The 27,778-nt window shown below is 32.9% G+C and overlaps 1 protein-coding gene across 6 annotated transcripts in view; it reads left to right on the top strand.

The window, feature by feature from the left end:
* Positions 1-27,778, top strand: part of PTBP3 (polypyrimidine tract binding protein 3) — an 89,161-nt gene that overhangs the window by 55,842 nt on the left and 5,541 nt on the right. For 5 of the 6 annotated variants that reach the window (XM_032478201.1, XM_032478200.1, XM_032478198.1 and 2 more), the window contains 7 exons: positions 6,309-6,419; positions 7,885-8,059; positions 18,694-18,771; positions 21,226-21,371; positions 21,599-21,632; positions 24,188-24,280; positions 24,955-25,171. In XM_032478201.1, the coding sequence (XP_032334092.1) occupies positions 6,309-6,419; positions 7,885-8,059; positions 18,694-18,771; positions 21,226-21,371; positions 21,599-21,632; positions 24,188-24,280; positions 24,955-25,171 (854 nt within the window). The remainder of the gene's footprint in view (positions 1-6,308; positions 6,420-7,884; positions 8,060-18,693; positions 18,772-21,225; positions 21,372-21,598; positions 21,633-24,187; positions 24,281-24,954; positions 25,172-27,778) is intronic. The other variant, XM_032478199.1, reaches the window with a different exon arrangement.

The following is a 27,778-nucleotide window of genomic DNA, read 5'->3' as shown; positions in this document are numbered from 1 at the left end:
TTTCTGGCCCTTTGACCCTCTCCCCCTTCCCACAACTTATTCCTGTCTCAGTCCATTTCTGTCTTCTATTTCCTAGATCTAGAACACTCTTTACTGAGATGGTCGCTTAGCTGAATCTACATCATTCTATTTTCGGCTCAAATTCACCTCCTCAGAGAATCTTTAATTATGTTAACTAAGTCCCCTCCGCCTGGCACTCTATCCCGTTAGCCAGCTAAAGTGTAGTATAGCATAATGATTAAGGGTACAGGGTCTGGAGCTGGGTTGAATCCTGGCTCTACAGCGCTTACTACCTCTATAACCTTGCAAGTAACTTACTCCCTCTATGTCTTTTTCTTATTTATATAATGGAGATGAAGATGGTATCTATTTTATACCTTCAAGAAATGTCAGTTGTACATATCAGATGCTAGTAAACTGATTCTTGCTTTTGTGGTCTTGTGGATAAGATAATTTCATAAGTAATAGCATAAAATGTGACAAACATTGTGATTGGGAAATACGTGAAGTGTGGAGTTGGTTGCACATGTTTTAATTAGCAGATTACTTTATATGCTTTGCTGAAGAGACATTAGCTAAACTGCTCTCTAAATACCTATCCTTTAGTTCATAATGAGGGGATTAAGAGTGACTGAGATGGAAGTGGTGCTCTTTCAGATAAGGGAAGCTAGGGGAAATATTTCCAAAATGATGACATTTGAGCAGAGGCTTGAAGGATGTGAGGGTGTAAGTTCTGTGTAAATGTGGTAGAATAATTATCCAGTCAGAAAGAACAGCAGGTGCAAAGTCCCCAAAATGGAAGTGTACTTAATGTGTTCAAATATCATAAATAAGACTGTTATTGGGGTTTAAAAAATAGGAAAGCCATGAATGATAGGCTTAGAGAAAGGGTTAGGAGCTAAATGATGCAAAGCTTTTATAATATTTACACTGAGTAAAATGGGAAGCCATGGAGGGTTTTGAGTAGAGTGATAGATTTATGTTTTAACAGAATCACTCTTGTTATGTTAAGAATAAACTGTAGGCATAAACGAAGGCTTTTATCATAGTCCAGATGAGAGATGGTGATGACCCAGGTGGGTATGTGGGCACTGGAAGTGGTGATTATGGATATATCTGGAATGATTTGCTGATGAGTTGAGTAGATGTGGGTTATGAGGAGAAAGAGAGTAATCAAGAATGTCTTCCAGACTGTGAATGTGACCCTCTGGTAAAATAGAGCTGTCTTATACTAAAATAGTACAGACTGAGGGGAAGAAGGATTTGGGGCAGGGGTGGGAGTGAGGGCAGGAATGAGGCGTTGGGACATGTTGAATGTGAAATAACTGTTAGACCTCCAAGTGGGAGATGTTGGGGAGGCAGCTGGGAAGTAAATCTGGATTGGGCATAAGAAATTTGGGGCTGGAGAATTGATGATCATCGGCATACGGTTGGTAATTAAGGCCATTGGATTGGATGATATCACTTAGTGTTTGTAGATAAAGAAAGCATTCATTGACTGATCCATTATATAAAGTCAACACTGCATTCTAAAAAATTTCTTTCTGTGCTGAAGGAGTAATTTAAAACAGGTTTCTCGTGGAATCCATTACTTCTAAGTTCTGTTATATATGGGGGTTATTTTATGAATGTCCAGTAGCTGAATCTCTTCAGGACAAAGGACTGATCTTTCTGAACTGCAGAATAAAGATAAATAGCTTGCAAAAACCAGTTATTATGGTATTAAGTAAAAGACTCAAAACTAATAATATTGTTTCTTAAGTCACTGTTTTGTTGGCTACAAAAACTATTATAAACAAATTGTGGCCAGTGTGCTTGCTATTTTAAAAAGTTCTAATATAAGTATGCTTTTTACAAGTGAATGCTAGTGAACATTTTCAGTTTCTAGCAGGTTCTGCCTTTGTAAACATCACCAAGAAGATTAATTTTACTAGTATTTGATCTTCAGTATTTTATTAGTCCCATTTTAAAGTCTGAAAAGATTAAAATGCCCAGGAGATAACAAGAATGAAGTCTATGTGCTTGTTTATATTTACGACAGCAAAATGAATATATTAGGAAAATAGTCAAAGACCTTGTAATCAATACAGATATATGTTAAATTTTACATACTAAGCTTGCCTAAACAATCTTTTGAGACCAAACCTGTTTAAAAATTAGTATTATGAAAAGATGTTAAAAACCACAATTCAGGCATTCCTAAATTCCCTGATGTTGGTGCTCACTTACTTGATTCAAAAGTATCAGATTGACCTTCATAGCTATTCTCTTAGTAAATACAATCCAAGGGGCTCTAGAGAGCTATCCATGTTAGCAGTTGAGTAAATGTATATTCTCTTAGCATAGTCAGATGGAAATCACACAGCTCAACACATCTGTCAGTGAGACTATGCTTTCAATTTTTGTTTGAGTTAAATGAAAGTCTAAAATTAACAAAATCTGAAGGTTAAGTGGAAATTAACTAGGTTCTATAGCATAATATAGTATAAAATCCCAAAGTTTAGAGCAAATTGTATGTTCTTATTACTTCATTAATGAGATATTTTACATTAAAATGTTTATCATTTTAAAAATTGCATATTGCCATAATTCTTCAATCAGGTCTCAGAGTGTATTTGTTGTCAATTAATAGTAAGTATTTACTTTGTGCCTTTTATATGCCAGGAATTTACTCAATGATATAGAAATGATTGAGACAAGGTATATACCTTCAAGGAGCTTTCAGTCTAGTTAAAGGAGACAGATATGTAAACGAATGTATAGTACAGTATAAGTAAAACAACAAGATAAATATTTGTATGCAGCCAAGAAGGGGATAATAGTATTTGGGAAAGAGAATTAACTCTACTGAGATTTGGGGGAGGTTGAGAATTTTCTGGTGGCATTACTCCCTGAGCTGAGTTTTGAAAAACATTGACAAACATTTATTAGAAATTATGCACAAAGTTACAGGAAAAGGGAAAAGACACATATATAGGCATAGAAGTCTGAAACCACTTGGTGTATTTGGAAAAATACTGTAGACAGCTCCATATTGTTGATATAAATAGTGTGATACAAAAAGTGTCAGGAAATGAGGTTGGAGAGGTACACCAGGAAGAGATTGTATATGGTATACCAAAGAGGTTGGATTGTACTGTGTAGATAATAGGGAGATAGTAAGGAGTTTTAAGCAGGGAAAAATATAATCTGACTTGTATTTTAGAACACTACCTGTGGCTGCAGTATAAAGGAGGGAGGTTAGGCAGTTATTTTATCTCCTTTTATATATTTCCTTAAAAAGTCTATTACTACTCCTTTATCAAGTGAAAACAAACTGCTCAGTTGATGCACTTATAATATATAGATTGATCTGTGTCTGTGCACAACACCACAATATCACCAAGGATAGAAATTAAGAAAATATATGACCTTTTCCCAAGAATGCTTATACCTATATCTTAAAGAAAGATACAACATAAAGTCCATATTCTTAGACACCTGAGAAGAAAGTAAATTTGGTATTCTTTTATAAACTTTAAGAATATTATCTAGGACATGAGGGTGTACTGAGGAAATAACCTGTTACAAGACTGAATTTTTCGTTAGAAGAAAAAAACAAAAATTTTCCCTAGTGTTTTTCAGAATACAGTTAAATGAGAGGTTAAGGTCTCAAAGTTCTAAGCCCTGGAATATGACCATAATGAAATTAACCACACTTAGAAAAAATTTTTAATTTCAATAAAGAACTCTCAGATTATCTGATTTTAAGGAATGGCATTTTCTGGTAGGCCCTTCTGAGACAGATTGGCTCCACAAATCTTGATGATGATCTTATCTCTTATAAGAAGTATCTGACTCTAATTACATATGTTAAAGAGTATCTTGCTAAAAATGAGTATTTAGACTTTAGTATAGTTATTTTGTTTTATTTTGTGTGGTGGTAAAATATACATAAATATATTTTAGCTTTTTAAAATTGTACAGTTTCAGTGGCATTAAGTAGATTCACATTATTTGCAATCATCACCAAACATTATATATCTCCAGAAATGTTTTCATCTTCCCATTGAAACTCCTGTACCCATTAACTAGTGACTCCCTCATATGTCCTTTCCTCATCTCCTGGCAGCCACCATTCTACTTCCTGTCTCTATGAATTTGTCTACTCTAGCTTCCTCATAGAAGCAGGCATGTATCATTTTCCTTTTGTGACTGGCTTAACATAATATCTTCATTATGTTCATTAGTCACTTAACGTAATGTCTTCAGAGTTCATCCATGTTATAGCACGTGCCAGAATTTCCTTTTTAAGGCTAAATAATATTCCATTCTATGTACATAATACATTTTGTTTATCCATTTATCTGTGGATGGAAAATTTGGTTGCTTCCATTTTTTTGGCTATTGCAAATAGTACTGCTATGAACATGAGTATACACATACTTCCTGAATTTCTGCTTTCAGTTTTTGTGGGTATACACCCAGAAGTGAAATTGTTGGATCATATGATAATTCTATTTTTAATTTTTTTTAAGAACCACCATATTGTTTTCCATAGCAGCTCCTCAATTTTACATTCCAACAAACAGTACACAAGGGGTCCATTTCCTCCACATCGTCCCAACACTTAATCTTTTCTGTTTTTTTGTTGGTCGGTTGGTTGGTTTGGTTTGTTTTTTTTTTAAAATAGTAGCTATCCTAATGGGTGTGAAATGGTATCTTGTAGTTTTCATTTGGATTTCCCTAATGATTAGTGATGTTGAGCATCTTTTCATGTGCTTATTGCTATTTGATTATCTTCATTGGAGAAAGGTCTATTCACATCTTTAGCCTGTCTTTTAAATTGGGTTTTTGTTGTTGACTTGTAGGAGTGTTTTTTGTATTCTGTATATTAACCTCTTATCAGATAAATGATTTGCAGACATTGTCTCCTATTTTGTTGGTTGCCTTTTCAAGTCTGTTGATAGTCATTTTGTTTCTTTTTTGGGGGTAATTTAATTAGGTTTACTTATTTTTTATTATTATTTTTATTTTTTATTTGATGGAGGTACTGGGAATTGAACCCAGGACCTTGTGCATGTTAGGCATGTGCTCTATCACTGAACTGTATACCACCCCACCCCACCCACTGTTGATAGTCTTTTGATGAATGTTAAGTTTTTAATTTTGATGTAGTTGAATTTATCTATTTTTTCTTTTGTTGCCTATGCTCTGGGATAGTTATTCTTGATTATTCTTTCTGATAATTAAAAAGCAGGACCATTTGCCTATTAAGGACATAAATACATAGTATTTGATAATAGCAAATTCTTACCAGCATATGGAGTACTTATGTTTTTATTCTTAGAAGCAGAAGGACAAATTTCTGACTCATTAAGATCCAGATTAAAAATGGGATGTCAGAGGAAAGCAAAATGCATTGTAGTAACCCTGGCCATGAACCTTTGTGGGGTGTCTACTTACCCACCACAGGTATTGTATTGTAAGAGCATTTGGTAACCAGGGATCTGTCAGGAAACCTTCTCCCACTCTTGTTTATTCCTCTTCTCCAAAAACAATTCAGAAAGACTGAATTGAGTACTCTTGAGCACTCTTGCACATTCCCAACTTGCATTCCAATTCACTTTCCCCCTTTCCCTTTAATTTTTTTAAACTTTTTTTAATTGAGTTATAGTCATTTTACAATGTTGTGTCAAATTTCCAGGGTAGAGCACAATTTTTTGGTTATACCCTTTTCCTTTAATTTTTAAAGTGTAATACTTTTTTTCTACCAAACATTGTTATTTATTTGCTTATTTATCGTCTGTCTTCCCTCAACAACAGAGACTGTTGTCTTTGTTTCCTTCACTGCTGATTTATCAAGGCTTAGAACAGTACTCTGTAAATATTTGATGAACTAATAGAGCATTGAACATTTTATTGAATATTTTGTATTTTTTTCTGTCTATGAAAATTTCAAGAAGTAGATGCTGATTCTCAGGGTGAAATGACTCTTCCACTTCCATTTATATGCTTTGTGACACAGTTATCTCATAGGATTAGTTAATTCCTGATGTAGCCTCCTATTTTAGTGCTGTGCCATTTATAATATGCTATAAAATAAGTTAAATATTTAGTGCCTATTGTGTGACAAGACTCTGTCTTAAGCCATGCAGGGGGGTTAACATGAACATCTTCAGCTTGATTTAAGTAATTTTGGTACCAAAAGCTTTAATAGAGGAAATTATTTTCATTTAAAAATGGGATTCATGAATCAAATTGTATTTATAAAGGTATGTTAGCTAAATTTTTCCCTTAGATTTAACCTCATGTGAACTTTTTTCCAGATATTTTCTAAATTTGGCACAGTCTTAAAGATTATCACCTTTACAAAGAATAATCAATTTCAAGCCTTGCTTCAGTATGCTGACCCATTGAATGCATATTATGCCAAAATGGTAATTATGATCTTTTTTTCATTTTTCAGTTATTAATCAGTCACTTCAGTGATACCAAAGAAAGCCATCATGTCTTCTCTGCCCCAGATCACCATGTGTTTTTTTAAATTACAATAAAATATGTATAATATAAAATTTACTATTTTTAAATGTACTATTCCATATGCTCTTTTTATAGTCTAAAAATTACTTCTTCATATGAAATGGTTTCAAATCACCTATCATTTCTCAGTTTTCTGGGACTCATTTCTGTTTGTCATATTTAAGGTCTAGAGTTGAGCACAGTACCTTGATGTAATCTGACTAATAAAGTAGAAATATCTTTGCCCTAATGCCTTCATTTACTTCTGTTAAATGAGCCAAAGATTGATTGATTTCAGTATTTTTGTAACCACATTCACTGTTTAATCTCATTGAGCTCTAAATTGGTGAACACATTAATTCTTAGGAAATATGCTGTTGTCAATTTTGTCTTTTAGTATATGAGTGCTTGACTTTTGACAAGGTATATAAAACGTCGCATTCAGTTTGGTTACATTTGACCCTTCTCCTGTTGAGATCTGTCCCTAACTCTGATTCTATCCTGTATCAGTATCCAAATTATTTCTGATTTTTTTTTTCAAAGATAGGGACTAAGTTTTATAGTACTTCTGTGTATTACACAGTGTCTGGCTCTTGATTAAGAATAGCCTTTATATTTGCTGTACCCTCTACCTGCATATGTTATTTTGTAGCTTTATAATGATGTACTCATCAATAACTTATTATGTCAGGGTTTTTTGTATATTTGTATATTTTTTGTTTTATTTTTTATGATTTGGTTTCTGGTATCTATTTTTAAAAATTTGAGTATTTGTACAAGTCCTAAGTGGCTGTAAGTATCCATTTGGTAAATCTTATCTTTGCTGATCTTTGGTCTTATATCTAATCTGACTCAAATTTTCCTCAAGCTTAATATTCAAACAAAATTAATTTACAGGAGAAAGAACGTGGTAGATAATATTTCACATTTTGTGGTTCTGACAAATACCATTTACAAAGGCTTTATTTAATCTTAACCTGTATAAACTACACTAAAATGAATTAAGATGAAATGTAAAATTTAAATATCTTTAAATATTTGTTGTGGACAAAATAATCATAGTAATAGCTAGTACAGTGTATAATAATGTGTAATAGTTTTCCAAGCTTATACATTTCTCCTCTTTCATTTGATCTTACCACAGACAAGGTAGGGATCATTATCCTTACTTTACAGAAGAAAAAATAGAAATAGAGGTTTTCTTTTTCTCTCTTAGGCTCATACAGTCAGTGACAGAAGTTAATTAAAGTAAACATAGGTCTTTGGCTTTTAGTTTAGTCCTCTCTGCTTTTATGCCTGATAGCCACTCTTTGTGAAAGTGAAGGCTATTTGATTTATCATTGTTGTCTTGCAAAACATCAGTCCCTTTCTTACATGCTTTAGGCTCTGGATGGCCAGAATATCTATAATGCATGCTGCACTCTGCGTATTGACTTCTCCAAGCTCACCAGCCTTAATGTGAAATATAATAACGACAAAAGCAGAGACTTCACTCGCTTAGACCTTCCTACTGGTGATGGCCAGCCATCCCTTGAACCCCCTATGGCTGCTGCTTTTGGTGAGTAGTTCCATTTTGGATCACAGAGCAAGTTTTCTGAAGTTAAAAGTTTCATTTACTAATCTGTGTATGTCAGCTAGTTTCTTCTTGGATTCTCTCAGGATTTCTAAAGGAAAGCAAGAATCATAGAACAAATGTGTCCATTAATTAAATTTTCCTATTAGTAGATTCTATTAGTTGGCAAAAACAAGTGGATATTTGAACTTGAATTTATTTTCTAACATTGATACTACTCATTCTTTATAATCCTTACAACCATCGCATCAAATTAATACTCTTACATATTAACATTGGTTTAAATAAGTTGATTTATAGTGAACAGAATATTGATATAAGTGCTCTTGATAGAAATATGTTTCCATTTTTAAGTAGTGATTTTTTTTTTAATTGAAGTACAGTCAGTTACAGTGTGTCAGTTTCTGGTGTACAGCATAATGTCCCAGTCATGCATATATATGCATATATTTGTTTTCATATTCTTTTTCATTTAAGGTTATTACAAGATATTGAATATAGTTCCCTGTGCTATAAGGAAGAAATTTGTTTTTTAATCTGTTTTTATAAATAGTGGTTTATCTTTGCAAATCTCAAACTCCCAAATTTACCCCTACCCACCCTCCTTCCTCCAATAACCATAAAATTGTTTACTATGTCTGCAAGTCTGTTTCTGTTTGATACATGAGTTCATTAGTGTCCTCTTTTTTCTTTTTTCTTTCTCTTTCTGGCTTACTTCACTTAGAATGATTATCTCCAGGTCCATCCATGTGCTGCAAATGGCATTTTATTCTTTTTCATCGCTGAGTAGTATTCCATTGTGTAAATATACCACATAAGTAGTGATATTTCAAAACAAGGGCCTAAATGAGTGTGGTATCTTCTTCTTTTATTCAAAGAAGAGGGTTTGGGTTTTTTTTTTCGGTTTTGTTTTTTAAACATCTGAACTCTTCATCTATACCTTAAGTTTAATGTGAAGTTGCATTTTTGCACAAATAAAAGTAGTCTTCTGCATTGCTCATGCAAATGTTGCTTTGAAGAGCTTCCTTTTTCATTTAAAATTAGCTCTAAATATATTTATACTTTTAAAATAAACCTTTATGTAAAAGGAGAAGTAGTGCATGGCCTAGTTGGATATATCATTAGGCTAGTGTACTTTTTGGTTTTGCAGCTCTCAAAAGTGTGGTTTATTATTTAGATAGAGTATTAAATTTTATTGCCCTTTGTGATTGCTTTTTCTTTCCCAAATGACGCCATAAAATATTGAGACCTTAAGTGGTATTTAGTCTATCTTAATTTTACAGGTGAGAAGAAAAATCTTTAGCCAAACAGTTGTCTAAAATTTTCTAGAAAATAGTTTATGACTTTAAAAGCTTTTTGTTATTTGTAACTGAAAAAATCAAGTGGGTTCAGTTCCTAAATTGTTAAAGTTTCTGTTTGGTCTGACCCAATTTTTGTGTTTTGTAAGGTTGTCTCTCCATATCTACTGGTCTGGCATCTGCACTGCACATTCAACCAATTGTGGATCAAAAATAATTGGGGGAAAAATTTCCAGAAAGTTCCAAAAAGCAAAACTTTAATTTGCCTTGCACCAGCAACTATTTACATAGCATTATACTGCATTTACAAGTACTTACATTGTATTAGATATAAGCCATCTAGAGATGATTTAATGTATACAGGAAGATATGTAGAGATTGTATACAAATCCTATGCCATTTTATATGAGACTTGAGCATCCTTGGATTTTTGGCGTCTATGAGATGAGGGGCTAGGGAGTGTCCTGGAGCAAATACTTTGTGGATACTGAGGGACAGCTGTATTTGTTATCAGCAGCAGTCCAGTTTGGCTGAGCCAAAGGTCTTTTTAATTACCATTTTAATCACAAAAGATAGAAATTGGGGCTGTCATTCAAGTTTGCCAACACTTGCTATCAAATGCAGAACTGCACCCATTATACTAATTTTTGGAATTAATGTTCTGCATTGTGGGAAGAAGACGTTTTAAAAATATGGCTAAAATTTTTGGTTTCTGAATATAAAATATCAGACTGTTACCATCCTTTTGTATTGTATTAGTAAATCCTTAGTCACTACAAGATAAGGTCTACATTCCGAGATAAGTGATTCAGCAGAGAAGGATACTTTTTTATTGTGTATTGCGTGAAAGTTTACTCTGCCTCTTACAAATACTTGACATAATTCACTATTCCCTCCTTTTTTTCTCTTGGATTCTGAAACACCACTCTCCCCTCTTTTCCTTACCTCACTGGCTGTCCTTTCTTTCTTTTACAACTGCCCTTTAATGTTCTTAGGGCTAAGTTGTGAGCACTCTGTCCCTGTTTTTAGAGACATACATTATACCTATAGAAAAGCTTATAAAACATGTGAAAATATTTTTAAATACTCATGTGATTACCACCCAGGTTAAGAAATAAAATGTTTGCACATAATGGAGACGCACTCTTCGTACTCCTCGTTTGTTGTGTTCCCACCCTCCCTGCTCCAGGATAACCATAGTCTCAACTTTGTTATTCTTTTGCTTCTGCTTTCCCTGTAGTTTGTTTTTGTCTTTTTACTACTCATTATGCAGACCTCAGTGCTAATTAAAAATTTTTTCTCCTATGTTTAGAACTTTATGTAAATAGGATAATGCTGTGTATTTTCTTTTGTGATTCCTCCATACTCATATATGTGACTATTGCTTATTCATTCTCAATACTGTTAAGTGTATAGATTCCTATTGTATGAATATACCACAGTTTGTCTTTTCTACTGTTAATAGACATTTGGGTTATTTTAGTTTGAGGCTATTATGAACAGTGCTGCTATGAAATTTTCTTCATTACTAGTGAAGTTGAACATATTTTTATTCGTTTATTTGCCATTCTCTTTTATGAATTTTTTGTTAATTCCTTTGCCTGTTTTTATGTTTGGTTTCTTATATTTTCTTCTTTATTTGTAGGAATTCTTTCTGTATCTTAGACACTAGTCCTTTGCTGGTTATGTCTTGCAAATAGTTTCAGTTTTGACTTACTGGTTCTTTCTCTTCATGGTATTTTTATGTAGTCAAATTTATTTGCCATTTCCTTTATATTTGTTTTTCTGTCGTATTTAAGAAATTCTATTTTAGTTTGATGTTATAAAGATATATACTTATATTCTAAAGTTTATAGTGTTTTAGTAACTTTTTATTGGAATAATTTAAGTTGCAAATATAGTGCAAAGAATTTACTTATATTCTTCAGATTCCCCAATTATTAACATCATGCCACATTTACTTTATCATTTCTCTGCTTATATATGTGTGTGTGTTGTTTTTTCTTCCTCTGGATCATCGGAGAGTAAGTTGCAAGCATGATGCCCCTTCTGAATACTCATTGTGTGTTCTCTAAGAGCAGGGACATTCTTATCTAAATACTGTTATCAAAATCAGGAAATTAACATTCATGCAATACTATTATCTAATCCATAGACCTTCAAAAATTTTTGTCAGTTGTGCAAATAATGTTCTTTCTAAGAAAATTTTTTCTAGTAAGGATCCAAACCAGTATCAGGCTAATTTATTTGTCATATTTCTTTGGAGTCCTTTAATTTGGAACATTTTCTCATTCTTTGTCGATCATGACCTTTAAATTTCTGAAGAGTTAAGGGTTGGATATTTAATAGAATGTTTCTCAATATATGAGTGTCTGGTTTTAGAGCTGAAATAGTATGTTTTTCTCAGTTTATTATATCAGGAGACACATGATGCCAGTTTATCCTGTTCCTGGTGATACCAGCTTTGGTCACTTAAGGTGGTTTCTGCAGCGTTTCTTCCCTAAAAGTTACTGGTTTTCTCTTTGTAATTTGTAGGGAGATTATGTTGAGATTATATAAATAGCCTGTTTCTTATGACTTTTCACCCTATGGTTTTAACATCCATTACTTAGATTCGTTGTTACAGGGATGATGTTGCCGTATTGGTGACTTGCTAATTCCATCATTCCTTCTAATTTATTAGCTGGGATTTTATTATAAAGGACTTTCTTCTTACCACTATTTCACTCATTCATTCATTTATTTTTATTATGTAAATTTGTATGAATTTCAGGTATATAATATGCTACTTCAATGTATTTATATATTGTAAATAATTGCTGATGTAGTGATATTTACCAGTTCACACAATTTTAGTGTAATGTTGTTGTCTGCATTCATTGTACTGTGTATTAGCTCTCTATGGCTTAGTTACTACTCATTATATTTATTTTTTTCATGTCAATATGGACTCGTATATTCTTATTATTCTGTGGTTAATAATTTTATACTATCATTTTTCATTTTATGCTCAAATTTTCTCAGATTTGGTCAGAGGGAGCCCTTTCACACTAGGTTCTGTTGCCTTTAGACATGTCTTCATTGTTGGAGCTCATCATTACTTTCTTGCGGAAGATATTTCAGATCTTCTTTGCCTTCCCTGCCTTAGCTTTGCAATCAGCCATTTCTCCAGCGAGCCCTGGTTCCTTTTAATGGGAAATAGTATTTGGAAATCAGTATCAAGGTGTTAGATGTGTTCATTGTTAATAAGGTGTCATTGCTCTAAGGCACTTTAAATGGACGTGACTAAGATATGTGTGTATGTGTGCTTCAAAAATTTATTTCTTTTTATGTGTTTGTGTGTATATGTTTTTAAAAACCACAAGTTTTAACTGATACCTCCAATTCCATTTTGGTACCCTTTTCATTGGTAATTCCCTTCTTCAGGAATGGAAATCTAGTTTCCATTGGCCACAGTGTATTAACTTATTTGCTGAATTCTATAATACACAAAAAATAGTTGCAGCATTTTTAACACATACCATTAACTTGAGGTTAATACTTGCATAAGTAGTTCTCTGGGCATTGTTCCATTGGTCTATTTGTCTTTTTATTTTTATTTTTGTCATTACCACAAGTCTCAGTATCTGATAAATTTAAGTCTCCTCTTAGTATCTGATAGATTTAAGTCTCTTTACCTTCTTCAAGAGTATCTTGCAATACTTGATCATTTACATTTAGGAATTTTAAGATCAGCTTTTCAAGTCCTCAAAAAAAAAAGCTATTAAGGTTTTGATTGGATTACATTGACTTTATACATCACTTACAAGATAACTGACATCTTTACAATAGAGCCTTCCAGTCTTTGACCATTGTACATCTCTTCATTCATTTGGATGTTCTTTAATGTCTTTGAGTTAACTTAGGTGACTTTTCCTGTTTTGTTAGAATTATTCCTGAGAGCTATACTTTTTTAGATCCTAATTCTAGGCCAGTCATTTGTGATCTGTGTAACTTTGGGCAAATTGCTTAACTGCTCTGCATTTTCGTTTCTTCATGTGTGAAATGAACATAATAATAGTATTTAACTGGTAAGAATTGTGATGAACGTTAAATGTAGTAATGTACACAAAGAGCTTGGAATGGTACAGTGTGAGTTTCAACTCTTGTGTTTTAACTGTTGCTAATATACCAGTTCAGTGTTGTTTCTTGATTTCATATTCAACCTTGATAAACTCTTATTAATTTCTTTTTCTAAACTCTTATTGATTTCTTTTTCTTACTTTAGTGAGATGCACTGAACTAAAATTTATATAGAAATGATAAAGTATCTAAAATAGTCAAAGGAAATAAATGCAGAACTTAATATAAAGCTGCAGTAATCAAACAAGTTTGATAGTGTTGAAAGGAGAGATATATAGATTAATGGAGCAGCAGAGAGTGTAGAATTAGACCCACACGTATGTAGTCAGTTGATTTTGAATGAAATTGCCAATGTAAAATTCAATAGTGAAAGAAAAATCTTTCAACAAGTAATTTTTGGACAGGTGGATGTCCATATTGGAAAAAAAAAATTGACCCGTATATCACACCATACTGACAGACTGACTTAAAATGGATCTTAGATTTATATATAAATCTTAAACCTATAAAACTAGAAGAAAACATAGGAGAAAATTTTTGCAACCTTGGGATATGGAAAAGTTTCTTAGAACACAAAAAGCACAAGCCATAAAAGGAAATAATTTATATATTGTACATCAACATTTCAAAGTTTCGCTTCTTGAAAGATATCATCAAGAAAACAAAAGACAAGCTGTAGACTTGAAGAAAATACTTGGAGCACATATATCAGACAAATTAGTTATATCAAGTTATGAAGAACTTTTATAGCTCAGTAAGAAAATAAACCATTAAAAATGGGCAAAAGATTTGAAGAGGTGTTTTAGATTTCAGTAATTGTGCTTTTCATTTCTAGAAATTTTTTTTTAAGTATCTGCCCTACAGATATTTTTCAGCATGTGCTTTATTTGTTCAAACATACTGTTTAAAATCTTCATCTGATAATTCCAATGTCTGATATCTTTGCAGTTATTCTACAATTAGATTTTTTTTTCCGAGTTATTCATTTTACTTAGAGAATTAATTGTGAGAGTTCTTTGAGGCTTAGTATCAAGCTGGTGAGTTCCTCCAGAAGGAATTTGCTTGTCTAGGGGTTGCATTGGGTCTGTAGATTGCTTTGGGTAGTATGGCCATTTTGATAATGTTGATTCTTCCAATCCAAGAGCACAAGGTATCTTTCCATTTCTTTATATTATCTTTAATTTCCTTCATCAATGTTTTTGTTTTCAGAGTATAGGTAATCTCCTTGGTTAAGTTTATTTCTAGATATTTTGTTGTTTTTGATGCAATGGAAATGTTTATGCCAGTTATAAAATTCTGGTTTTTGAAGTGAAAAAAAAAAAAAGAGTGAATGAAGGGCCGCTAATGGCTAAATATCCTTTTTTATTCGTGAGTTGTATTCTATTACATATATATGCTGCATCTTCTTTATCCACTCATCTATTGATGTGCACTTAGGATGCTTCTACTTGGCCATTATAAATAATGTTGCTAATAATAGCAGGGGGTATGTATCTTTTTCAGTTAATTCTTATTTTGTGGTTGGCTTTATTCCTTTGATAACTACGTAAGTTTAAAAAGCTAAAGCTCTAAACATTCTCAGAAACAATAGATAGTACATATATGTAAATATTTAAAAATATGTGCAGTATATTGTGTATATGTATTTACATGCAATATATTATATATGTGCAGTCAAATTATAAGAGTTCTACTTAATAAAACTGAAAAATGAAAAAGAATAAAAATAAAAAAACTAACAAAAAAATGTGAGGGGAAAATTTTAATCATACATCTGTTAAAGAATGTATGTATGGTATCTAAAATACATACAGAATTCTTACAATTAAATAATTTAAAAAATAACAAAATATTTTTTTAAAAAAGAATTTGCTTGTCTGCAACATTAAAGGATCTGTATTTGGGACCATTTCAATCTAAATCCATGATTTCATTAATTTTCCTTTGAACTCCTAAAAAATGTGAGTTTGGACTGCAGATTTGCATTAGAGCTTGCTTTTGGATAGAACTTCTCAGGAACTTTTTTGTCTCTTTTCTGTTAAACACGAAGGCAACTTTCCTTGCAGTCTTCTGAGGATAGGAGGAGCAGGAATATGGAATGGGTTATTTTAGGCTACAAGATTAATGCCATGGAGGTCTCTTGTTTAATTCCTTCCTTGGGCTAACCCTGGAATTTGCATCTTGTCTGTTACCTGTGAGGCTAATAAAACCAAATTGTTTCACAGGGTTGTTAGGCCTAGTTATGCTGACCGTCTTATTAGCTATTAGATTTTTTAAAGATCTTTTCTTTTCCTCTTTCATTGGGCATTTTCTGCAGTAAAGTTGGTTTGTATTATTTAGTCTGCTACTGTACTCGCATTTTAAAAATATGTAATAATTGTGCTTTTTTCAAATAAAAATTGTGGTTTTTTCATAGTATGTACTGTCTAATATTTTAAATGTCTGTGTTGTGTCTAATGACTCATCATAATTTAATCATTCTCTAATTTAGACATTAAGCTTGTTTTTTTAGGGTTTTGCTATTGTAAATAACACTGATGAACTGATTTCATAGGTAAAAATGTTATCTATTAATTTGTATTGCCTTAATTGCTATTGTGGTGGTACATTTTCTAAATGTAAAATAGCTATTCTTAGTTATTCAAGTCTTAAGCCTTTTTCTTAAAAGTTTAAACTTTTCATGAAAATACGAAGTTTAACAGGTTATTTTGCAAAAATATTTCTGTTTCTGCTTATTTGAGGAATGTAGATTTATGGAAACTTTACAAACGATTCTTTTGTCAAATTTTAACAAATGTTCTTGTTAATCATATTTTACTTGGAAATAGTTACATAAAATTTGGCTGTAGTAATTGTTTGCCACTTCTTTCATTTGTTGCTGTTTAATGTTCAATGATAGTTATCTCAAAAATTTTCCTCATTTCTCTGAAACCTACTGCTAGTCTTCTGCCTCACCCTCCCCCCATAGCCATTTGTATTAGTCTCTTTGTTGTGTTTAGAGAGTACTTCCCTTTCCCTCCCCACAAATCTTAGTGGTTCACGGCAATTAACATTTATTTCTTTCACACAACTGACACTTGGACAGCTTTGAATCAGCTTTTGCAGTCTTCCTTCATGTGTCTTTTTGATCAAGGGACCAGGCTGAAAGTGTTACTACATTTGAGGCATGGCATTTTGTGGCAGAGAGTAAAAATAAGAGAGCTGGTGTAAACATATAATGCCTCTTAAAGCTTCTTTACTGAGGCAGTATATATGTCATGTCTGTGTTTGTGTTCCTATCACATGATCCAGTGCAGTTGGTCACTCCTCCCACAGAAGGCACTACAAGTCACATGACTGGACAGAGTCACATGGAAGGGTCAAGTAAATACTTGGGAACAATAATACAATCTACCATATCTCTTCTTATGTTTAACTTTCTAGTGTAAATTCATGATTTCTCATATTCATATTCAAGCGTCTTTGTCAAGTCTTCCTTAATGTCTTAAATACACTTATTTCTGTTTTGAAAGTGGATCATTTTACTTCTGATCTTGAGCCTACTTGAATGTAAGTTTAACAGGAGCATAGATTGTTATCTGCTTTGTTCAGTGTTTCCTCAGTCCTAGAAGAATGCTTGACTCATAATGTGCTTTCAATAAATGCTTCCATTCTTATTTCATCAGTCATTATCAATTATTCTGATTTTTTGTATCTTCATTTATTGTCAACTCTCTGCTAGCTCTGTCGCTGAAGTCTGTTAATGCCTGTATTTTCTTGAATTATTTTAATAAAGCACAGCTAGATATTTGACAGATTCTGTTAATTGCCTTTAATGAAGGAAATAAACTTACATGATCTTTTAAATCCCCTGGAAAATATATGTACTTCTTCCTATAAATATGCATATCACTCTTTCATTTAAAAAAAAAAAAAAAACCCTCTCTTTGACTTCTGAAATCTAGCTTCTCACTATTGCTCTAAAACTATTCTTTACCTTTTACGTTTTTCATTCTCTTTTTTGAACCCTCTGTCCTCCAGAGCTCTGCATCTCTAGATCTTGAGGGACTTTGAGTCACTGTTTGGTTTTTTGGGGTTTTTTTTTTTTTAATTTTATTTCTATGGCTGTTCTCTTTTTCTCAGAATGTTCTCTTTCTTCCTCTATACTGAAGTACTCCCAGGTTCTGTTTTTAGCTTTCTTCATTTCTTGTCCTGTTTCGTTTTTAATGGAGCTCTCACTTGTATGGCTTTCACATTTACTTATTTATATTTTTTGTTTTTTTATTGAAATATTATCAGTTTAAAATGTTGTGTCAATTTTCTGGTATACAACATAATAGTTCAGTCATACATATACATACATAGATTGATTTTCATATTCTTCTTCATCATAGGTTACTATAAGATATTGAATATAATTCCCTGTGCTATACAGTATAAACTTGTTTATCTATTATATATATAGTAGTTAGTATCTGCAAATCTTGAACTTCTGATTTATCCCTTCCCACCCCCTTCCCCTCTGGTAACCATAAGTTTGTTTTTTTATGTCTGTGAATCTGTTTCTGCTTTGTAAATAAGTTCATTTGTCTTTTTTTAAGATTCTACATGTAAGTGATATCATATGGTATTTTTCTTTTTCTTTCTGGCTTACTTCACTTAGAATAACGATCTCCAGGTCCATCCATGTTGCTGCTGATGGCATTAGTTTATTCTTTTTTATGGCTGAATAGTATTCCATTGTATAAATATACCACAACTTCTTTATCCAGCATCCATTGATAGACGTTTAGGTTGTTTCCATGTCTTGGCTATTGTAATAATGCTGCTGTGAACACTGGGGTGCATGTATCTTTTCAATTTAAAGTTCAGTACAATTTAATAAGTGTTTGATTATTAAATAATCAGAAACAATGCTCTAAATAAGGGCAAGAATCTCAACCTAAATAAAAAAGCTAAATAAAGTAAAACCAAGTAGTAAACTAATAACTCAAACAGCTTAACCATACTCTTGAACCTTGAACCCAGTTGAAAGGGGTTGGCCTTTGAAAATGGCAGAGGCTCTTTACGTATTCATTAAGGATCACCCGTTTAATGAAACTTTACTTCGTAACAGAATCTCTTTATCAATAATATACCCTCACATAGCCATTTGGTATTGCTTTGATAACCATATTTATAGAAGATGGTTTTTTTATTTTAGCTTCTCTTTCCTGTTAGGTGCACCAGGTATAATTTCCTCACCATATGCTGGGGCTGCTGGATTTGCCCCAGCCATTGGATTTCCTCAAGCTACAGGTGACTGACTCTTTTAAAGTTCAATTTGAAATGATTTTTTTAATGATGGTCTATATTTTCTAGGAACTTATCAGGATGAAAAATATTACCATATTTGAAGGACTTGCAGTAAAAGCGTTATGTGTATCAATCATGGAAGTGGCTCATGTATCATGTATGATGCACAGCTTCCTTGTGTTTATAAATAATTCTCTCTGGTTTTATTCTCAATGCCAAAATTCTGTTGTATTTTCTTCATCATTTATACTTTGTCACAATATACGTTGGCACAGACAACTATAGGTTGACTATATTAGATAACCTAAGATTTGCCTTTTCGGTTATTATATAAAATGTAAGTTCATCAATTGCATGTTAAACAGATTTGTGTCTTACTTACCTCTGTGCCTTTAATGCCTTTGATGGCATTCAGTACATATTATGCAGTCAGTAAATATTTGAACTAATAAATACTTACAGTATTAAACTTATTTGTAAATTCTTTTTTTGTTTGTTTGGTTTTTTGTCATTAATGGATTCTGAAGATTTCCGTAGAGGATATGCATGCTGTTTTATTCTAGGGAATTTTTTTTTTCTTTAGCTAATGGAGATAATTAAGAGATAGCAATTGGTTAATATTTTGATAATCACTCTCTTTTCCAAATAGTAAACAAAATGAATTAGATCATAACTTAAGGAGAAGAAGAAATTACTTTGATTTTATCTCTGGAGCGTAGCAAAAACACTTGAGGTTGGTGATTAGAAGAGTGGCATAGTGTTAAGCCTAGTCTGCCTATTACATTTCCAGTTTCCAGCTGATCTATGAATATAACTATTTTAAATTGCAACATAGCTGCTTTCTGGCAATAATCTTTATATCCTACCTTTCTAATTCTGGAAATTTTAACTATTCTTTTCAGTGGAAAGGATGAAGTTAACTAAAGAGTGACTACAGAGGTTGAGGTTTATTTAAATGTGAGGTTTTTGGTGGTTTTAAGACATCTTAACATATGCTTAATTAAGTGAATATTCTGTCTGTCCCATTAAAATGAAGGCATTACTACATTGTTTTATTTAGGGAGTTGAAGCTTCCAAAGTTTCATTGATACACATTTGGAAGTAGTGATACACGGTTTCCCTCATTTTAGGTATTTCTTTTTGACACAGTGTGTATATAAAAGCACTGTAGTAGATGTTAAGAAAGAGAAAAGATTTTTAAAGAGGGCTCCTGAGTTGATGAGACTTTTAAGGTCTAGTAGGGGGATATACATATACACACACACAGGTATATATGCTACAGTGCAGCTAGGGTGTACTTTTGGCAGTATATAACAGACTTTAAAAAGCTGTTCAGAAGTTGCAGGGTTGGATTGGAGGGGTATAGGAAGAGGTCATGTGACAGACTGTTGAGTATTAGATTTTATGGAAGAGCATCCAGCCTGAGAAGGTGTTCTCCACAGTTTTAAAACTCAGCAAGGTGATGGTAGTAATATTACTTCCTTAGATTTTCAAGCAGAATAATTTCATTGTAAATTATATTGCAATTTAATTTTATGATTTGTGGTCAAGTGGCCAGACTCTGTCTGCTGTAAGGAATTTTGAACTTAAAAGAATCAATAAATTAAAGAACTGATTCATTTTATGTAAACTGGAGATTTTATCTTAGATAATTTTTAAGCTGAGAACACGAATAGTGGGACCTGCTAGGGAAATGTGCTGTTTTAGATATAAGTATATAGTGTCAATATTCCAGTATTATAGAACTTTCAGTAGTTCTGCAATATTTAGGGGGAACAGAGAGTTCTGAAAATTCTTGCTACGAAAGAGTATTGAATTCTATAAATCTGTTGTTGATGGTAATGTTTTTATAGCACTTTACAAGATTACAAAAAGCTCTTCCCTGTACAGAATGTCATATATTCTGCATGTGTACAATTCATCTGTTTTAGGTATACAATTTAGTGATTTTTAGAAAATTTCCAGAATTGCACAGCCATTACCACAGTCTAGTTTTAGAAATGCAGTACTACCTAGCATGCATATTTGTGACGACTGCTGAAGGACTCTTTTTTTAAAAAAAAAAACATACCTGATTATATAATAGAAGTTAATATGAAAATTACATCTACTTTATAGAAATGTGCTAGAATATTTCTAGTTCAAGAAACAGATGGAGTGCTTGAACTTACAAGCCCTTTGGAAAGCCTAATGGCTTTTAAGACCAGTGAATTTGGTTGCTCTGCAAAGTGCTGTTGTAAATAATCGAGTACTAAGTATGATAATGTCGAAGAATAAGGGACTTTCCTTTAGATTCACTCTGCAGGGCAGAAAACTGACCTTTGATATCCTTACAGTAGCTTTGACACATTTTCTTCTGTATTTTTGCTTTTGTCCTCATTTATTTATTTAAGTTATATCAAGTGTTACAACTTTCCAGATAACTAGAATATGAAATGCTTTCGATGTTTTGAAAAGGTCTGTCAGTCCCGGCTGGACTAGGTCCTGGAGCTCTTGGTCCTCTCACAATCACCTCCTCTGCTGTCACTGGAAGGATGGCCATCCCTGGAACTAGTGGAATTCCGGGAAATTCCGTTCTGCTTGTCACCAACCTTAATCCTGATGTGAGTTGAAAAGTAACATATGTAAAAAGTCTTCCAGGAGGAGGTGGTGTAGCTTCTGATCTAGGGTTGAATTCAAATGAAAATAAAATTCATCACTAGTATACATAGAAGAAGCATATAAAATAAATGCTTTAACAAAAGTCAACTGTCATTTCTACAAGTAAACTTATTTTAAAATTTTACTTAAATTAGTTGGACACTTACATTTTGTTATCCTTTTCAAACAGCTTATCACACCACATGGACTTTTTATCCTATTTGGTAAGTTGTTTTTTGGGGTTGGGGGGGAGGTTTGCTGTTTTTTATAATACCTGTGATATAAATTGAGCACATTTCATCATTCAGTAATATTTATTACCACTTTGTGCCACTTAGTGTGTTTGACACTGAGGGTAGAATAGCAAGGAAAATTTAGTGAGTGATTACAGTTAAGACAAAGTTTTATAAAAAGCGAGATAGAGAGATTATAACGGGAGCATATAGCTTGGAGACCTAACTTAGCTGAGGGAAGCAAAGACAATGTACCAATAAAAATGAAAGTTAAACTGACTTGGAAAAATGAGTAAGTGTTAGCCAGGCAGAAAGGGAGGACTCCTGTCCTTTCACAGATACTAGCAGTGAGAGGCAGAAGTCCTGGAACACAGGAATGAAGGAAGCCCGATGGAGGATGTAAGGGAGAGACATGTTGAAGCTGGACAGGCTGATTGCGGCAAGGTCATTCAGAGCTTTGTAAGCTATATTAAGGAGCTTGGGAATGATGGGAATCCATTGAATAGTTTTAAGCAGGAGAGAGGCATAAAGAGATTCAGGTTTTAAAAGTAATCTTCGAACTTTATAGTAGCGTACCTCTATCAGTTAAAAAAATATTTAGCATGTACTCCTAATCTGTATATGATTAATTATTCATAACTTAATACATCTTTTACTATATTCTTTATGTATAGTATAATAAATATAAACAGAAATGTAAGAGCAATGAAATAAGCAATATTTAATATTCTGAAGATTATTAATGATTTTTAAAATTAAAAAATTATTAGCATTTAGTGAGAAATGTGATTTAAGATGCGTCATTATTTTCAGAAATCTTTTTTATTTTGATTCAATATTCCAAGTTCTGATTCTGAATTCATTTTATTTTAGTACTTGATCTTAATGGTTGTCATAACTGAAAAAGACACCTTGTAACAGTATGTGATAGAATCGAAGTGTTTCATTGTCACTGCACCTAATTAATTATGATGCTAATTTTTCAGCCCAGTCTACTAAGTTTTGTTGTACTTTACCTAGAAAAGTTTCATTTTTCCGCTTATAAAATTAACTGATCTTGAAAACTGTTGCATCAGAATAATGAGGTTAAAACTCACCAGTACTCTTCATTTGGAAGAATTTCTACTAGGGTAGAAAACTATTTCAAGTTTTTTGAGTTGGTAGTAGGTTTTTTTAACAGCATTTTTGGGGTATATTTTACAGCCATACAATTCACTGGCCTTAAGTATAAAACTCAATGAATGATTTTTAGTAAATTTACAGACTTGTACAGCCATTACCGTAGTCCAATTTTAAAACATCACCTGAGAGATACTTCATACCCATTTGCAGTTACTATAAAAATTTTTATTCATGACACATTTATGTAATTTTTAGTAATAAAATTGTGTATTAATGATAAATTTTAATGTCTCTTTAATAGCCAGAGCACATTTATTTCCAAAAGTAGTTAATTTCTCACTCATTTAGAAAAGTATCAGCCACAGCTTAAAGAACAAATTTTATGTTATTTTTTAAAGAATGTCTATTTTAGCAACTTGTCATTTCTGAGAAGTACAGCAAATTTGGACTATTTGTCTTTTTGTTTTAAATTTTAAAAGTACCATTCATGTCTAAGTTCAGTTGCTCTTAGGTGCTTGCCCACAAGATAACCAGCACTCCTTTGTGTGCCTTGAAGATTGACATAGTCATTCTCTCATCCTATTACAAAGTATGATAATGATGCTGCTATTTTAAGGGTCTTATTTTTGCAATATTGGTGATTCCCTCTTCCACATAAACTGCAATATATTTTAATACACTAAATGAAAAAAAGAGAGAATGCCCTTCATATTGTAGAAACTTCTGCCTAAAATTTCATCTATATATTAAATATTAGTAAAATATAGTTTTACATAGTGGTTTATATAAACAAATCAGTATAAATTACAGCTTATTTTCCTCCCTTACTCCAGTGAATCATTTTGTATTCCCTTTGGGACATAGGACCCATTTTCAGGAACACTAGTATAGAAAAATGGGATGTAATAAGATCAATTAAGAGGCTATTCTGATAGTCGAGATATGAAATGGTGATAATAGATTTGACGGTAGTGAAAATGAAAAGAAGTGGACAAATTTGAGAGATATTTAGGCCATAGAATCGATGAGTAGTAAGTACTCGTTGGTGATTAGATCTAAGTGTTTAAGGAAAGGAGTAAGTCAAAAGATGACTCCCAGGTGTCTGACTGAAACAAATACATGCGTGATGGTACTGTTCATCAACAGAGTAAGTGGACATTGGAGGGGACAGGAAAGGGGAGATGTATCAGTTTGGGACATATTAACTTAGAAGTGTTTATGATAGGTACATCCAGGTGAAATGGGGCACTAGATTAGTAAATCTGGAACCTAAAAGAGATACAAATTTGGGGGCATATGTATGAAATTGCCCAGAGAAAGTATATAGTATGAGGAAAGAAGCTTTCTTTAAATATATTAGTAAAATTAATTGAACGTTGCACAGTCAATCTGAAAAACTGTTTTGTTTTGTCTTTTTTAATTAGGAGTATATGGTGATGTACATCGAGTGAAGATAATGTTTAATAAGAAAGAAAATGCCTTGGTTCAGATGGCAGATGCAAATCAAGCTCAGCTAGGTACTAGTGGTTAATGATGATGATGACTTACCGCCTTTGTATGTGAATTTTCCTATAAAACAAACTGATAGCTAGTAGGAAGTGTACCTCCTTCTGTTAATATAATTTCTTCATTATTATTTGGATCTGCCTATATTTCAGGATTTAAAGATATTTATTACTCTTTGAAGTTCATTTATCTATTTGAACATATTATTGATGTTTAGAGTTTTGACTCTTGGATTTTCCACTGAGTTTAAACTAATAAACATGACTTGTTTTCTTTCATTTTATTTGTTTGTTTTTCTTTCAAATTAAGTTTTCTTGAACTGTTGCATGGCTTAAAAGTTTGGGCAAACTTCCTAATAATGGTAGAAGGAAGTGTCATTCCATGGTCTCACCATTCATTATTATAGTGGCTACTGAAATATTACTACTCAGATTTTTTATAAAAAGTGCTTTGCTTTAAGATTAAACTGATTTATTCAATAACTATTTCCTGAGCATTTGTTATATTCCAGACACAATTATTTTTTGTTGTGTGGCTTTTCTTTTGTTGTAGTGAAACAAAGTCATTTAATGCATTTCCATATGTTGGAGTTTTTATGACTAAATAAAAAGAATTTATGATAGACAGTTTTATAGAGACTCTATCTTAATACTCACACTTTCCTTATTTTCTTTCTGCGCACCAGCAATGAACCATCTGAGCGGACAGAGACTGTATGGGAAAGTGCTTCGTGCTACTCTGTCCAAACATCAAGCAGTTCAGCTTCCTCGAGAGGGACAAGAAGACCAAGGTCTGACTAAGGATTTTAGCAATAGTCCTTTGCATCGTTTTAAAAAGCCTGGATCTAAAAACTTTCAGAATATTTTTCCACCATCAGCTACTCTGCATCTTTCCAACATCCCGTATGTATCTAATTAGTTACTGTTCATTTAGATGATTAATAATCTACAGTATATGATTTGGGGAGGTAAAAACTCTAAAATGATTCTAATGTAGCAGCTGTCCTATTCACTAGTTTCTTGTTAAGATGATTATTTGCCATTATGTCTTAAGAAGGTTGTATCTCTAACCATACACTCCAGAAGTGAAAGATAGCAATATTTTAAAATTTTCTTTCCAAATAGAGAATTAGAAACTAGTTACCTTTCAGTTATAAAAGGACAAAAATACATTTATGCATTAATATTCCATTGATACATACTTGTTTATCCCTTTGTAGAAGTAAAGACTCTTTAGTAATCAGCATAGCAAAATCAAATAATTTATGTATCTAAGAATTTGGTAAAACTGAATTCTCTTTTTACCCACAAGTTGTAAAGCCATATCTGTAACTAAAAGCAAAAAATTATTTTCTTGTGACACTCTGTATTAACCAGTGTTCCAGCAGAATTGTTCTTTAGTCATCATCTAACTTGGAGATCGACCAACTTCAGCCCATGGGCCAAATCCATCAGTGTTTGTATGGCCTGTGAGCTATAGGAATCTCCAGGTGGCTTAGCTGAGTTGTTTTGGCCAAGTCCCTCAAGATTACATCTTTACATTTTCAAATGGTTCAGGGAAAATATTTTTGTGATTTGAGGAAATTATATAAAATTAAAATTTCAGCTTCCATAAATAGGGTTTCACAGAACACAACCACATTCATTGATTTACGTATTCTTTATGGCTGGTTTTGAGCTATGACCACAAAGCTGAGTAGTTACCACAGAGCCTGTGAGGCCATCAAAGCCTAAGAAATTTACTTTATGACCCTTTAAAGAAAGCACCTGGCAACCCCTGTTTTAATTCTTGAAATCCTTGACCTGCAAAGATGGCAGTTTGGTATAGCTTAATCTGATGCATGAAGTGGGCAAGCTTTGGCAAGGAATGGGGAAAAGCTGTGGGGTATGGTTATGTCTGAGCATGCTGTGTGAAAATTTGAAGACTGAGGGAATGGAGAAAGGTACAGTTCTGGAACATTTTTGAGAAAGAGAATGGAAGATGAATAGGTTTAGAATAATTATTGAAAATCGTGTTGAGTACCCAGGCTCCTAGCTAGTCTCCAGTTAGATATGCTGCATGGAGAAACCTTGAATTTGAATTGGGCAATGGCTCAAACCTCATAACAGCCAGGAAACTAGAGGAGTCTAGATTACATGCATCTAGGAATTTAGCAGTTCATCAATATAGTCAGGGAGAGAAGGAACATGTTAAGATACTAAAGCAGGCTCCTTCTTAAATACATTTGCCAGGAGCTGGTCTCAGGTTGCATCCTACTTTGGACATGTAGGTAGAAGAGAAAAGGGACATTATTATTTTTTTAATCATCTACAAAGTTCTGGCCACTATGCTGGTGTTTCACATGTGTTACCTCATTTAATCTCCATAATAATCTTTTTGAAATTGTGGTAAAATGCATAACCTAAAACTTACCATTTTAACCATTTTTGAGTGTGCATTTCAGTGTACACTCACGTTAAGTACATTCGTATTGTGTAACCCTTACTTATATCCATCTGCAGGTCCTTGTCATCATCTCAGACTAAAGCTCGGTACTCATTAATCAGTATTTCCCCACTATCTTACTTTCTATCTCAAGCAGTTTATCCATAAAGTCTACTTTATCCGAGTCTACTGCCTTGCCGGCAGATGAGGAAGAGTCTACTGTTAGTCTGTTGATTCTAATGTGATAGACCAGTGTATTAGTTATCTACTACTGCATAACAGATCACCCCAAAACTTAGCAGCTAAACAAAGTAGTAAATATTCATTATGTCATTGTGCTACTGTGAGTCAGGAATCTCCAAGTGGCTTAGCTGAGTTGTTTTGGCCAAGTCCCTCAAGATTACATCTGAAGGCTTAAGTGGAGCTAAAGTGTCTCACTCATGTGCTTGGTTGTTGACAGGAGGCCTCAGTTCCTTGCCACAAGGACCTCTTCATATGGCTGCTTGAGTGTCCTCATGACACAGCAACTGGTTTCTTCCAAAGTTAATGATTTAAGAGAGGGACAGGTGGAGTCCTAGTGTCTCTCAGCCTCAGAAGTCACATGTGTTATTTCTACAATACCCTGAGCATTACAGAGGACATCCTTATTCAGTATGGGGGGATGAATTCACACAAGGGTGTTAATACTAGGAGGCAGGAGTAATTAGGGACCATCTCAGAACCTGGCTACCACATACAATTATTCATAATTACCTTGAAAGTAATTGAAAATGTCTTGGACTAGTAATGTACTAAAAATCTACTGGACTAGTAGTGGAAAATGCCAGACTGTAGAAGACAAGTCAGAGCTAGGGAAGTAGCTTTGATAGTATACTAGAGTTAATTACTGAAGCCAGTGGTATGGGTAATAACCCTTTTGAAACAATAAATATAGAAAGATTTTCTTGCTTTTTATATACTGCCCATGTCTTTACAAAAGACTTGAGACTAAATTTCATTGTTTGAGAGCATGTATTTGTCAACCTTGAACATCTTTCAGGGTACTTGCAAATCATGTCTTCATTGCATGGCTTTATTCTCTTTGA

The sequence above is a fragment of the Camelus ferus genome, chromosome 4 (genome assembly GCF_009834535.1).
Source record: "Camelus ferus isolate YT-003-E chromosome 4, BCGSAC_Cfer_1.0, whole genome shotgun sequence".
Taxonomy (NCBI): domain Eukaryota; kingdom Metazoa; phylum Chordata; class Mammalia; order Artiodactyla; family Camelidae; genus Camelus; species Camelus ferus.
The sequence above is the reverse complement of the archived record's forward strand: the minus strand, read 5'-3'. Positions and strand labels throughout refer to the sequence as shown.